The sequence below is a fragment of the Ruditapes philippinarum genome, unplaced genomic scaffold, assembly GCF_026571515.1.
Source record: "Ruditapes philippinarum isolate M1 unplaced genomic scaffold, ASM2657151v2 ctg6272_1_1_1_1, whole genome shotgun sequence".
Lineage (NCBI taxonomy): Eukaryota > Metazoa > Mollusca > Bivalvia > Venerida > Veneridae > Ruditapes > Ruditapes philippinarum.
Genome location: NW_026857250.1, coordinates 12,145 through 24,792, shown reverse-complemented (window position 1 = coordinate 24,792; position 12,648 = coordinate 12,145). Strand labels below are relative to the sequence as shown.

Below are 12,648 nucleotides of genomic sequence, written 5' to 3'. Positions count from 1 at the left end.
GATATTGCATTCAAATTAAAATTATCGCTGCAGTTATGATAATTTTACCAGATGTTGCACAATAGTTGAAATGAGTCATAATTATAGTCTGTATATTTTGATAATTTTCCAAGTATTGCATAGAAAAATCAGAATTTTTGTTACACTTATGATAAACTTACCAAGAATTGCATACAATTTAGAGTTAAAATTATTGTTGTATGATGATAATTTTACAAGGAAAGGCACACTAGTTAAGTTGTATTCACTATACTGATAATTTATCACACTTATGATTAATTTTATCATTCATTGCAAACAATTTTAAAGTTATGGTAATGATAAGGATCACTTCACCCCTGGTATTGCAAACTTTTAAAGAGTAACTTATTGTTACAATTATGATAATTTTACAAAAGGTATTGCAAACAAGTTGAAAATTTTGGTCACAAGTATTAAAAATCTTATACCTTGTAGTGCAATAGATTTTACTGGGTATTGCAAACAATTTAAAATTATTGTCACAATAATGATAAAAACACCAAGTATTGCACACATTTTAATAGTGATTGTAATTTTAAGTATTGCAGACAATACTTTCTTTCTCTCTTTCTTGTAATATTGTAACATTGTAATACTCATTTACTGGATACTACATGTATATTATTTTGTGTAATTGTAAATTTTGTAATAACCCCATGTTGTACAATATGATATCTTCTTGTACCTTGGTGAATTAAAGATATGTTCAGTTCTGTTCAAAATAAAGGTTATGGTCACAGTTATATGCTAGTAATTTTCTAGGTATTGCATACAAGTTAAATTTATTGTCATAGTTGTGACACAATAATGATAATATCACCTGGTATTGCAAACAAGTTAAAAGTTATGATCACAAGTGTTAAGATTTTACCTGGATTTGCATACAGGTTAAAATTGTCATGGAAATCATGATAGTTTTATTAGATATTACAAACTAAAAGAATTCGGTTTAACCAGAAATTGCCCACCAACCAGACAATTTAAATGGTCATCATGATTGTTGTTATTGGTATTTTATTGCAGAAATTTAAAAGCGCTTACCAAATAGCTAATTATTGTCTATCATAGGTTTTTATAATATATCTGTTTTCTTTGAGTTTTCTGTTGTAATTATGATATCAAAACAGTATTATTAATTGTATGTTGTTTTCTTACACAGAATCAAGATTTTAGGAGATTGTTATTACTGTGTGTGTGGAGTGCCGGAGGCAAGAGCAGACCATGCTCAGTGCTGTATAGACATGGGGCTAGACATGATCGAGGCAATCTCGTAAGTTTACTTGATTACCTTAATTAAAATGCATTTTGAATAAGCATGAAAATTTCATTTCATTCTATTAACAGAAAAGATGATATTATTAGATTCAATCATAGGTTTGGTCAAATCTTGCTCATACCATTGTTGACACCTTTTTTTATGCCTTTGTTTACCCTTTTAATTTCCACCTTTAGCATTTTCAATCAGATGAAAATAAGTTCATACTTTTGTTCACATAGTTATTTCCTGACAAAATGGCCTGCCAACTGTTTTGTCTATTTTTGCCCATTTAACCTCCAATTTACCTTATGTAATTAACCTAACCTACAATAACCCATCCTGTATTGTTAATTTTATTTTCTTAATATAATATTTTAATTTACAGGTTGATACGAAATGTGACAGGCACAGAGGTAAATATGCGAATCGGTATACACTCTGGTAGGGTGCATTGTGGCGTACTTGGACTGCGGAAATGGCAGTTTGACGTCTGGTCAAATGACGTTACCTTAGCCAATAACATGGAAGCAGGAGGTATACCAGGGTAAGTTGAAAAATGAATATTATCTGCATAGAGACAGCCTTAAAGGAGAAAAACTTTTTTTGTACTGATGAACTGAGAGGAGTCATAATGATGCTGCAGCGTCTCTATGGTTTTAAACTCATTGCTAAACCTTACTTCAGAAGATTATTGAAACTGTTGTTGTAAAAAGAGTTTATTGCTTTACATAGGGTCTCTCTCCTAAACTTCCACTTTAATAACTGATAATTACCTCATTGATTGACAGATTAGCCATGCATATATTAAAAAATTGATTAAATAACTGCCAATTATCCAATGAAAATTGGTCTTACAAACACATGCTGTATTACAATGTATAATAAAGATACTTTAAACATCACAATTGTCTAATGAAAATAGATTTAAAATAATACTATTATAGATTTAACTAGGTGTTTAATTAATGTTTTTTATTAACTTATATAACAAATGTTGTAGGAGGGTTCATATAACAGAAGAGACGTTGAAATGTCTCAACGGAGATTTTGAAGTGGAGGAAGGTAATGGTGGAGATAGGAACCAGTATTTACGTGACAACAACATCAAGACTTATCTCATTAAAAATGGGCAACACAGAGAGAAGGAAAAGGTCATAAACTTGTACATTATATACTTTATTGACTGAAGTAATTTTTAGAAAAAATAAAAAATGGCCAGACTGCAAAGGGTAGCACATTGATTTTGTCCTTCTGATACTTCAGTGGGGAAGATCGTTTGAGCATCATTAGATACATGTATATAAATCAATAACTTGTTCAAATGGAATACAAAATAATTATTATGATAATGATATATTTATATAGTAAGTTGATTGACAGAACATCCTTTTTTGGCGGGTTGCACATATGCAAACCTGGGTTATAGTATGGTGAATGATGGGTGGCGGCAGCGGCTCGTCCACTTCCTATAATTTACAGACTTAGTTAAATTTTTGACATTAATGGTCAAATTAATGGTAAACATTTTTTGTAACATCACAGCCTGATCATGATATTTGGTATACAAATGCAACCCGGCCTTTTCTTTGACCCATTTTTTAAAACCATATACCAGTAACTATGTATGTATTGTACATTAATTAAATAATGGTACAATATTAAATATGGAACAATAGTTAAAACAGATCTTTTAAAAGAAATTTTATTAGTCTACACTTGTAACCTTAAAATAGTAGAAACACTGATCTTATTTAAAAAAGAAATTTTTATTGGTATACAGGTACCTAAAAATAGTCGTACAGGTCTTCATAATCAGTTAACCAACAGTAACCTAAGTAAAGGCATGAAGACGATGGGATTTGGTGAAGATGCTAACGCCAATATACACAACAAGTAAGTTTATTGTTTGAATATTAATAAATGATATCCCTAGTAAATCAAAGCACAGAAGGTGCTGAATTTGTTTGGGTCTCAGAATGTCAGAAAGGTGAAGGTTGTGAGATTATAAACCAATTTGTTTTTGTATAGTGCTACCAATGCTTTCCAGCTTTTTAATTGTAGTATTTAAATTGGCTATAAGACTAATTGCAACACTGATATTCAATTCAATGTTTATTTGACTTAAACTATTTGAAAAAAAAATGAGTTGCCTTAACTGGGATTTGAACTCCAGACCTCTCGCTTCCTAAGCGAGTGCGCAAACCCCTCGGCCACAGTGAAGTTATATGTTAATGGTCTGAAGAAAACCATATTATTCTAAATTAGGGTTTGTAACCCTTATTACTGTTGTTTAACACAGATGTAAATAATCATGGAGCTTACTATAAGCATGTATATCTATAAAGAATAAAACAATATTAGAAATCTTCGACCATTCGGGAACTAGTTTGCTTGAAAATTAATGTGCCTGTCATTTGACCATCTTTACGCAGTGATCTCTCCTGAATTTTTCGGTGTTGGTGTACATATAAAGGGAAGTAACCGCTTCAAAAAAGCAGACTACTTTCTGCATTTGCAATTAACAGCATCAGGGTCTGAAATTTCGCTACCATTATTTGTTTGGTCTGACGACCCAAACAAATATAAATGGCAAGAAAAGCAAGCATGGTTAAGGACTGGTGTCTGCATAATTATTAAGCGATGGGTTTTCAAGATTAACCTTTAAAAAGCATGCTGGATTTGTGTAATGGATTATGGCAGTGGTCAAACTTTTGGAGTTAAATTGAACTATGTGAGGCCATTGTTATTTGAACGTTATTGTGAGGAATTTTATGTAATATTACATAAATAAGACAGCCACTAACTACTAGCAGCAATGCTTACTTTCACATTTAGGCATATGTTTTTAGGGGAATAAATAATTTGCACAGCCATGCATAAAGAGGGGAAAAATTAATGACATCTGATACAGGGGGAAATAGAGGAAAATTTATAAAAAGGCAAAAACATTCCATTTATGTTAAATTGCGATGCAGCACCATTAATTATCATTTCAAACTTATAAAGAAATGCTCTTCACTTTTGATAAGGAAAGGAATTGTTTTCAATAATTGGTGAAAAATTAATACTTTTTAGAGATATGAGGGGAATCATGGGCTGAACTTTGTATATCAGCCCCAAAATCAGCCCTTAGAAAAGCACTGAATGGTATAATGTATGTATCAGGTCAGACAACATACATTGATATACAAGCTTGTTGACTTGACTCTATTTTGATGGAACAAGAAAATGTAGCTCCTGTCATCATAAAAGTTATTAACCCTCCTTTATAAGTGGGTGACCTTGTTCCTGATGAACTTAATAGCATAAGAATATGTTCAGAATGTCTGATCTTGCATTAAAAATGAAAAAGAGTTTTATGTACTTTTGTACTTGTTTAAGTACATTTGTACTTGTTTGGAATATCAATAATATAAGGCTGATAAATGACAGATTTGATAAATTGATTAGCAATCTTTAGGCTTAATTACCAACAATAAGACTTGATTTGAATACGTCAGGACTCAGTCAGCTAAATTATAAACGTTAATGAGCCATTATAATTTTTTACGGCAATTTTCTATCAAGCTAGAACTATACGTAATGAAAAATTTCTGTAAGAAATAACGACTGTGACTGAGCATTCTGGAGTTCATTTATATCTGGTGTTTAGACAGTCTATGAGTCAATACAGAAAGTCAAGGTTATTTTGTATTTTTTCTTAGTTTGATTTATTACAAAACCATGCCAATGTCAATACTGGCAATTTAAACATTTTTATTTTAAGGTAGTTTAACCCCAAAAATATTATAATATCAGCCCATTTTGTAGCATTAATAGGTTATTTCCGGAATCAATTATCCTTTATTGCTTATAATGTACTAAATTCCGGTTTTAAATGGTTAAAGATTATAGAATACCGAAAATTGGGAAAAATAACAGTCCAGAAATGATTTATAACGATATTGGCCGATGTAATAAATTTTTGATGGGAAATCATTACAGTAAAACAACCGTAAAGTTTGGATCTTCTTGGTTCATATTTAAGCACTTCAGTCTTTGTTTTTATACTGACACAAGAAGAGCAGAAGTTACCAGATGATGTGTGGTTGTAGCTGTAAATTGTTGCCATTATAATACTTAACCTCATTGTAACGTTATATTTTCTCGTCGTCGGGGGACCATTAATGTTGAAAATTGAATACTGCTTAAGCTAGGCGCTAACAATAAGGGTGTGTGGGAGATGTGCACTTTTTAACATATTAACTATCACATTAACATTACATCAATTACAACTGGAGTCTTAAATTTCATTTGTACAAATATTGTTTCATTGCATTCCAAGGGAGTCTTCCATCTTGCCCTTTACCCCTTTACTGTTGCTGTTTTCGTTATCCCTTGAAAAAAACTTATGTCATGGCGGGATTATGATCAAATTTGTTTTCAAATTTTGGGCCTTGTATGTTAATTATTATCAGAAGGATCTTTTTTGCTTTATTACTACAAGACTGAGGTTTTGGGGACAACAATATAGGACGGCATAAAGACCCTGAAATGATGAGGATGATGCAAATACCTGTCGATGCACAATTGCATGCTAGGAAGCATTAGAACAGACTCTCAGAATCGGATCATGAAAAGCATTTTTCCCTTAACTTTAGAAAGAATGACTGGAAAACAGAAGGCTTTTGCAATTTTGTCTCTTGGCAAATACTGTCAATAATATTTTGTTACTGTTTTCAAGTTATCAGTTGAGAACAGTGATATTGTACTTTTTTATCTTCATAATTAAAATAAAACGTCTGACCTTTTGACATTTGTTATCCATAGTATTATGTTATGTCCTATGTTTAATAATTATATCATTTATACGACTCCCTTATGGCTAAGGGGTTGCCTTTTAGAGTTGAGGCATCAGAATTGCAGGCACCGTTTTTCCCTGCATGAGTGTAGGAGGCGGCTTACTAAGGTCTGAATTATTGGAGTCTATGTATCTCTTAGCTCTAGCAGGTGAGGTGGTTTAGATCCCTCTGGTGTTGCTTGCAAGTTTGTAACACCCGAAGTTAGCCAAAATCATCTTTCCAGTTTCAGTGCCATATGACCTTAATTGTGTTACTATGCAGTAAAACTAAATCAAACTGAAACAGTTTGTCCTGATAAAAGCTATAGAGGAATGCATGATTGATAAGATATTTTAATTCAGGTGTTGTTGTCGACTGTTTCAGAAGACAGATATTATTTCTTAAAAAAACTTTTTATCACATCAAAATTTAAATTCATACAAATTTGATTCTAATCTATGTTCTCTTGTTTTATTGTCATCTAACCCTGAAGAGCACTTTTTGTACAGATATTTAGTTATTAATATTTACATATCAATTTCATTAATTAAGAAATAATATATCCAAATCAGTGATTTTATCGATTGTTTGGAGTTTGGATGCAAGGAATTGTATAATGATGCATATCCGAAAGACAAACAGTGACTTTATCAAGTGAAAAAATCACTGATTTGGATATAATATTTTGATTCTAACACGACATCAACAAATAAATGCTTCCATACCTGATATTAAGCCAAATTGCGCTTGTTTTGTTTCCGTACTCATTTTCAGCATGTCACATTTTAATTGGTAACATCATATGTATAATGATTATGTCACATGTCTAAATATAGAATGTCAAACTGTGATTTTTTTTGCATCATTAATAACACACACTTTCTGTTCTTCTATGTTCAATAGGGAAAAATGTGGGTCGTGTAAGAATCATAATAGCACACACTTTAGGTCCTTCTATGTTTAATAGGGTTGTGTTAGAATTCATTATAAAATATGAAGCACACATTTACTTTACCCGAAGTACATATGATTTCATTGCCTGGAATTACACAACAATCTTGTCATTTTGATCTCTGGTTAATTTTGTAAGTTAATTGGTAACTTTAACACCAGCACAAATATTCTTGGTTGTCTGAACAGTTATATTCATGATTTTGTGATAAATTGTACTAAAATGTTATATTTTAGAATGCAATTACGTTTTTCAATTGATTTTTTACCTGAAATTTACCTGCATATTCCTTAATTCACATAAATAATGTCTTGTTTCCAGTTTTCCAATATACCCTTAACACTACAGTTGATTTTTAAAAAAAAATTAAATTATAGTATTTTGGCCATACTAATAAATTTTTATGTGCAAAAAAATATAAAAAAAATAAATAAAAAAATCAACACATCAATGTTTTTTCGACTTTTGCTAAAAAAGAAAAAAAGATGCAAAATTATTTTTGTTAAGCTAAATTATTGTATTATGGCATTGAACTAGAAAACAGACATTGTTTTTTTATGTAGCACTGCTTATTTTAACCGTATGTTAACATATTGGATGTGTTTCAGTTTTGCCGTGTACGAGACACAATGTTCACTGCACACTTGGGATGCACTTTAGCCATGCTTGTCACTATATGTGTACTGCAACTTATTATCATTCAAAGGTTTGTGTCCTGTTGTTAAAAAATACCATACCTTAATTGTTGTCAACATACCAACATTTTAACTGACCTAAATCAGGGTCATGATCAGTTATTTATAATAGCATATGGTCTGGCTTGTATATACCCTCGGGCATCTAATGTTGGGTCATCATAATAAAACTGCATGCCTCCAGATTAGCCAAAATATTTTAAGAAAATCAAACTTGAGATAAATAATTTAACATTTAGAATAGTAAAAGATTTATTTTATAAGTAATAATTTCTATGTTTTTTTCGCTATTTATGACCAATTTTTCACATATTTCTAATAAGTTCCTTATACATAGTGCCATTTGATGCAATTTTTTAGCTATTTTTACTTTTGTAATTTTCATTTTTTGTAAGTGCCATTTGCAATGCGTAAATTATTTACTTAATTCATTTCAAAATTTTCATGAAAAAAAAATTAGCAAGATCGTATCTGGAGCCGTTTAATATTTTTCTCTTTGAATAACTTGTCAGATTTACTTTAAATTTATTCAGTGTATAGCATTTTGATGATGTACTGTACTGGCAAGTAAGTCAATATTTTTATTATGCCCCCGCCATGTAATGGCCGGGGCATATAGTGTTACCCTGTTCCGTCATTCCGTCCTTCCGTCCTTCCATCCTTCCGTCCTTCCGTCCTTCCGTCCTTCCGTCATTCTGTCATTCCGTCATCATCAGTTTCCGTTCATTATCTTAAGAACGGTTGCACACATTCAACTCAAATTTGACATATGGATATATCATGAGAAAATACAGGTCAAGTTCGAATTTGGTCATGGTTCGATGATTTTTGGCACAGTTATGCCCCTTTTACTTTGAAAATAATATGAAATATCAGTTTCCGTTCATTATCTCCCCAACGGTACAACACATTCAACTTAAACTTGACATATGGATATGTCATGAAAAAATACAGGTCAAGTTCGAATTTGGTCATGGTTCGATGATTTTTGGCAGAGTTATGCCCCTTTTACTTTGAAAATAATATGAAATTTTCAGTTTCCGTTCATTATCTCCCCAACGGTACAACACATTCAACTCAAACTTGACATATGGATATGTCATGAGAAAATACAAGTCAAGTTCAAATTTGGTCATGGTTCGATGATTTTTGGCAGAGTTATGCCCCTTTTACTTTGAAAATAAAATGAAATTTTCAGTTTCCTTTCAAATTCTCCCCAACGGTACAACACATTCAACTCAAACTTGACATATGGATATGTCATGAGAAAATACAGGTCAAGTTCGAATTTGGTCATGGTTTGATGATTTTTGGCAGAGTATGCCCCTTTTACTTTGAAATAATATGAAATTTTCAGTTTCCGTTCATTATCTCCCCAATGGTTCAACACATTTAACCCAAATTTGACATATGGATATGTTTTTGGAATGCCCAGGTCAAGTTCAAATTTGGTCATGGTTCAATGATTTTTGGCAGACTAATGCCCCTTTCACTTTGAAAAATAATATGAAATTTACAGTTTCTGTTCATTATCTACCCAACAGTGTTACATATTCAACTTAAATTTTACATATAGATATGTCAAAGGAATTGGCAGGTCAAGTTGGAATTTGGTCATGGTTTGATGATTTTTTGGCAGAGTTATGTCCCTTTCACTTTGAAAATAATATAGATACATCTTAGGAATAAGCAGTTTAAGTTTGAATTTGGTTGTGGTTCAATGATTTTAGACAAACTTATCTTTCCTGAATGTAGGAAATATTTTGAACTTTCAGTTTCAGCACTCATACTTTTAGCCATTATTTTGGCTACAAATATGCAATATGCTATTTTTAAAAGGTTAAGACTGAATAATTTCAGTGCCTTAAACAGTGTATGAAAATGGTTTGTGTTAACATTGAAAAGTTTTAAGGGCTTTGAACTTAAAATAAAAAAAAATTAATGCACCATCTGAAATTTTGGCTGCATGCGGGGGCATCCGTGGCATGATGACACATTTCTAGTATTAAATCATTTCAAACTGCATATTTTTGGGGACATCAGAGATTTTTAATTCTTTCAACGTGAACATCTCATGAAACATTTTTGTTTTGCTCTGTTCAGCCCTAAGAACAGAGTTGAAAAATAGAGTAACATAATTATTCTCATAAACATTGATATGATAAATGTGATTTTCCTATTGACTTGACTAACTCTGCACAAACTATATAAATTTGTTTTGCATATATATAATACTTTTGTATATTCTTGCCTCACACATTTGATTGAAGTTTTTGTCAATTGATATGCATACATGTATATGTTGCCACCTAATAGTGCATTAGCGTGTAAAGCCCTTCTTAACTTTAATAAAAAAGTTAACATCAAGTTTTTGCACTAAAGTGACGATATATGTGTGTATATATGTTCTTTAATTTAAAATAATACATGTATACTATTTATAGGTTTACCTTAAGTTATTTGCTGTACACATTATTTTCTTATAATTTTGCCCCCTTATACTTGTCCTAAATACTTTCTATATATCATGATACCTGTATTTTAATTAAGTATTTTGTCTTGACATAATTTTTTATATTTTGAAAGTGATTACATTGCCATGTCAAATGATTGATCAAAGCCCAGGTTTGTACAGATAAGAATAGGGGTTGCTGTTCTTGTTTTTGGGGCTATTTCAATACTACAATGTACTTTAGAAGGTCTTAATTTTTTCTTCTAAATACTTGTCTTAAAGTCTTGGTCTATATATTCATATCACATGATTATTTTTTTCTTAAAGGCTTGCTTTAATAATTAATACTTGTCTAAATAACATGCCTTATTTACTTACACATTATGATTGTCCTAAATTATAACTTTTCCTTTGGCAATTATTTTCATGTACAGCTTGTCAAAAGTTGTTTGATACAAAATTGCGAATTTAATGCCTAACTCACTGGTATCTGACATACAAATATATTTTCATGAAAAAATTTATGCCACAAACATCATTATACAGTAATAAACTACAAACTCAAGGCAACCTTAATTTGGAATTTTATTGTAAGATTTAAAGCTGTCTGGACAAGTGAAATTTTAGTACAGGCAAGAGGAATCAAGACTAATCTACTTGCCCACGGGCAGGCCAGTTTAAATTTTTTTTCAGCACCCGTCTGCCCTAAAGATTAGCCTAGCCCCTTTAGTTTACATGTATTATAATATTATATTCCGGTATATTGTCTTAATACAGATTTGTCCTTTGTACTTGACTTAGATATTTGACCTTACTTTCCTTTATTTCTTATCTTGTTTATACTAATACATTAGTTGTTTCCCCCATTTACTTGATCTTAATTGTAAAACTTGTTTGCATCCAACAGCCATAAAGGTCCATACACTGTAAATATATCCTTACTAAGCCTCTTGTAAAAAGTGCAAACATATTTTGTTATTTCACTTCATTATCCGTTCATATTACTGCATTTAATCACAGAATCATTGTATTGATCACTTTGCTTGGTAAAGTTAATTATAAGAAGAGCTCATTAGTAAATCAATCAAATCTTTCTCTTGAAGGATTGTTCAGTGATTCAATTAAGGTTTATAATTATGCTATGGCATCCAACTATAAATTAACTTGAACATGACTTTAAAGGAATAGGAATGGATGGATTGATGTCTGTCTAATATAAATATTCATCATTTAAAAAGAGGTTCCATGACAGTTTTTCTGTTGACATCAACCTTATAAGTGAGAAATTCGTGTTTTAAGACACTATTTTTTACTTTAGAAATAAGTTCATGGGCGCCGCCATTTTTGCGTTCCGTCATTCTCGCGAGACAGACGAGACCGAGAATGTGACGTGTTACACCCACTTCCGGTATAGGTGTACACGCTGGTACAACTTGATGAAGAACTTATTAATCTTATTGCGTACATATTATATATCATATATGAAAACATCATATGGAAGTGAATTGCTTTAATTAATTAATTGAAGACGCCGCGACATTAATTATCATTTGTCCGATTTTCAAGCTTGCTGATGATCCCACCACATGATTTAAGCAATGAATGCTTAATTTTCAAATATAAACCATATCAATTTAATTTGGGTACTATGAGAAACTTCTTCAAATTGACGATATATCCTTTTATTTTGTACTTAATTTTCGCTAGACAAGCTGTCCTAATAGGGTACATCGCCGGTCATGTATCTTTTTTTCAGCGTAAAATATCAACTAAATCCAATATCCAGAGATCAGCTGAGGACGCGATTTTCCGCCATTGACGCTAAAAATGAGAATTGCGCAGGAAAATCGGCAGCCAGACTAATATCGTATGAAAACAAAACTGTCCGTTAGGTTATTTAGGCACCCAGTCAAAACTGGTACCAACAGCAACAGGTTGCCCATTCCCCTGTAATTACGCATATTCTCGGATTTATTCAGTTCCCTATAGCTTTTTTCCACGTTATCTACTTACCCAATCCCTTTCCCACACAGATACGCATTTCTACTACCGTAAATTTAATCCAATAAAACAAAAAATCATAATTCTACTTAATATTTAAAATGATTATTGGTAACTGAAAAAAAAATGTGTTGCTATTTTATGAAATGCTGTAAATTACAGTATAACTTGACAGGCGCGGAACTTAATTTCCCCTAAGGTCATTCAGTTCACTGATGAAGCGTAAAGAAATAGATGTCTATTTCGTCATTAGAATATTTGACAAGGGTGATTAACCAATCAGGGCAACATTGTGCATGATCAAAAGGTCTGTCGGCACAGAGGCATACAAGGAGCAATAAAAATCGTCAGTACACAGTGTGACAGGAACATTTGGTGCAAATTAGGAACAATTAAAATGGATAATGCACAGTTTAGACATAAGTAGTAAGAACCAGCAATTGTGTGAA

The 12,648-nt window shown here is 31.6% G+C and overlaps 1 protein-coding gene across 1 annotated transcript in view; it reads left to right on the top strand.

Moving 5' to 3' along the window:
* The window catches only part of LOC132749184 (adenylate cyclase type 5-like), a gene marked incomplete at its 3' end in the record, with an annotated part of 53,424 nt that overhangs the window by 28,638 nt on the left and 12,138 nt on the right, over positions 1-12,648 (top strand). Inside the window, 5 exon segments of the mRNA XM_060738897.1 lie at positions 1,181-1,291; positions 1,665-1,823; positions 2,280-2,430; positions 3,060-3,172; positions 7,644-7,757. Of these exon segments, the coding sequence (XP_060594880.1) occupies positions 1,181-1,291; positions 1,665-1,823; positions 2,280-2,430; positions 3,060-3,172; positions 7,644-7,757 (648 nt within the window).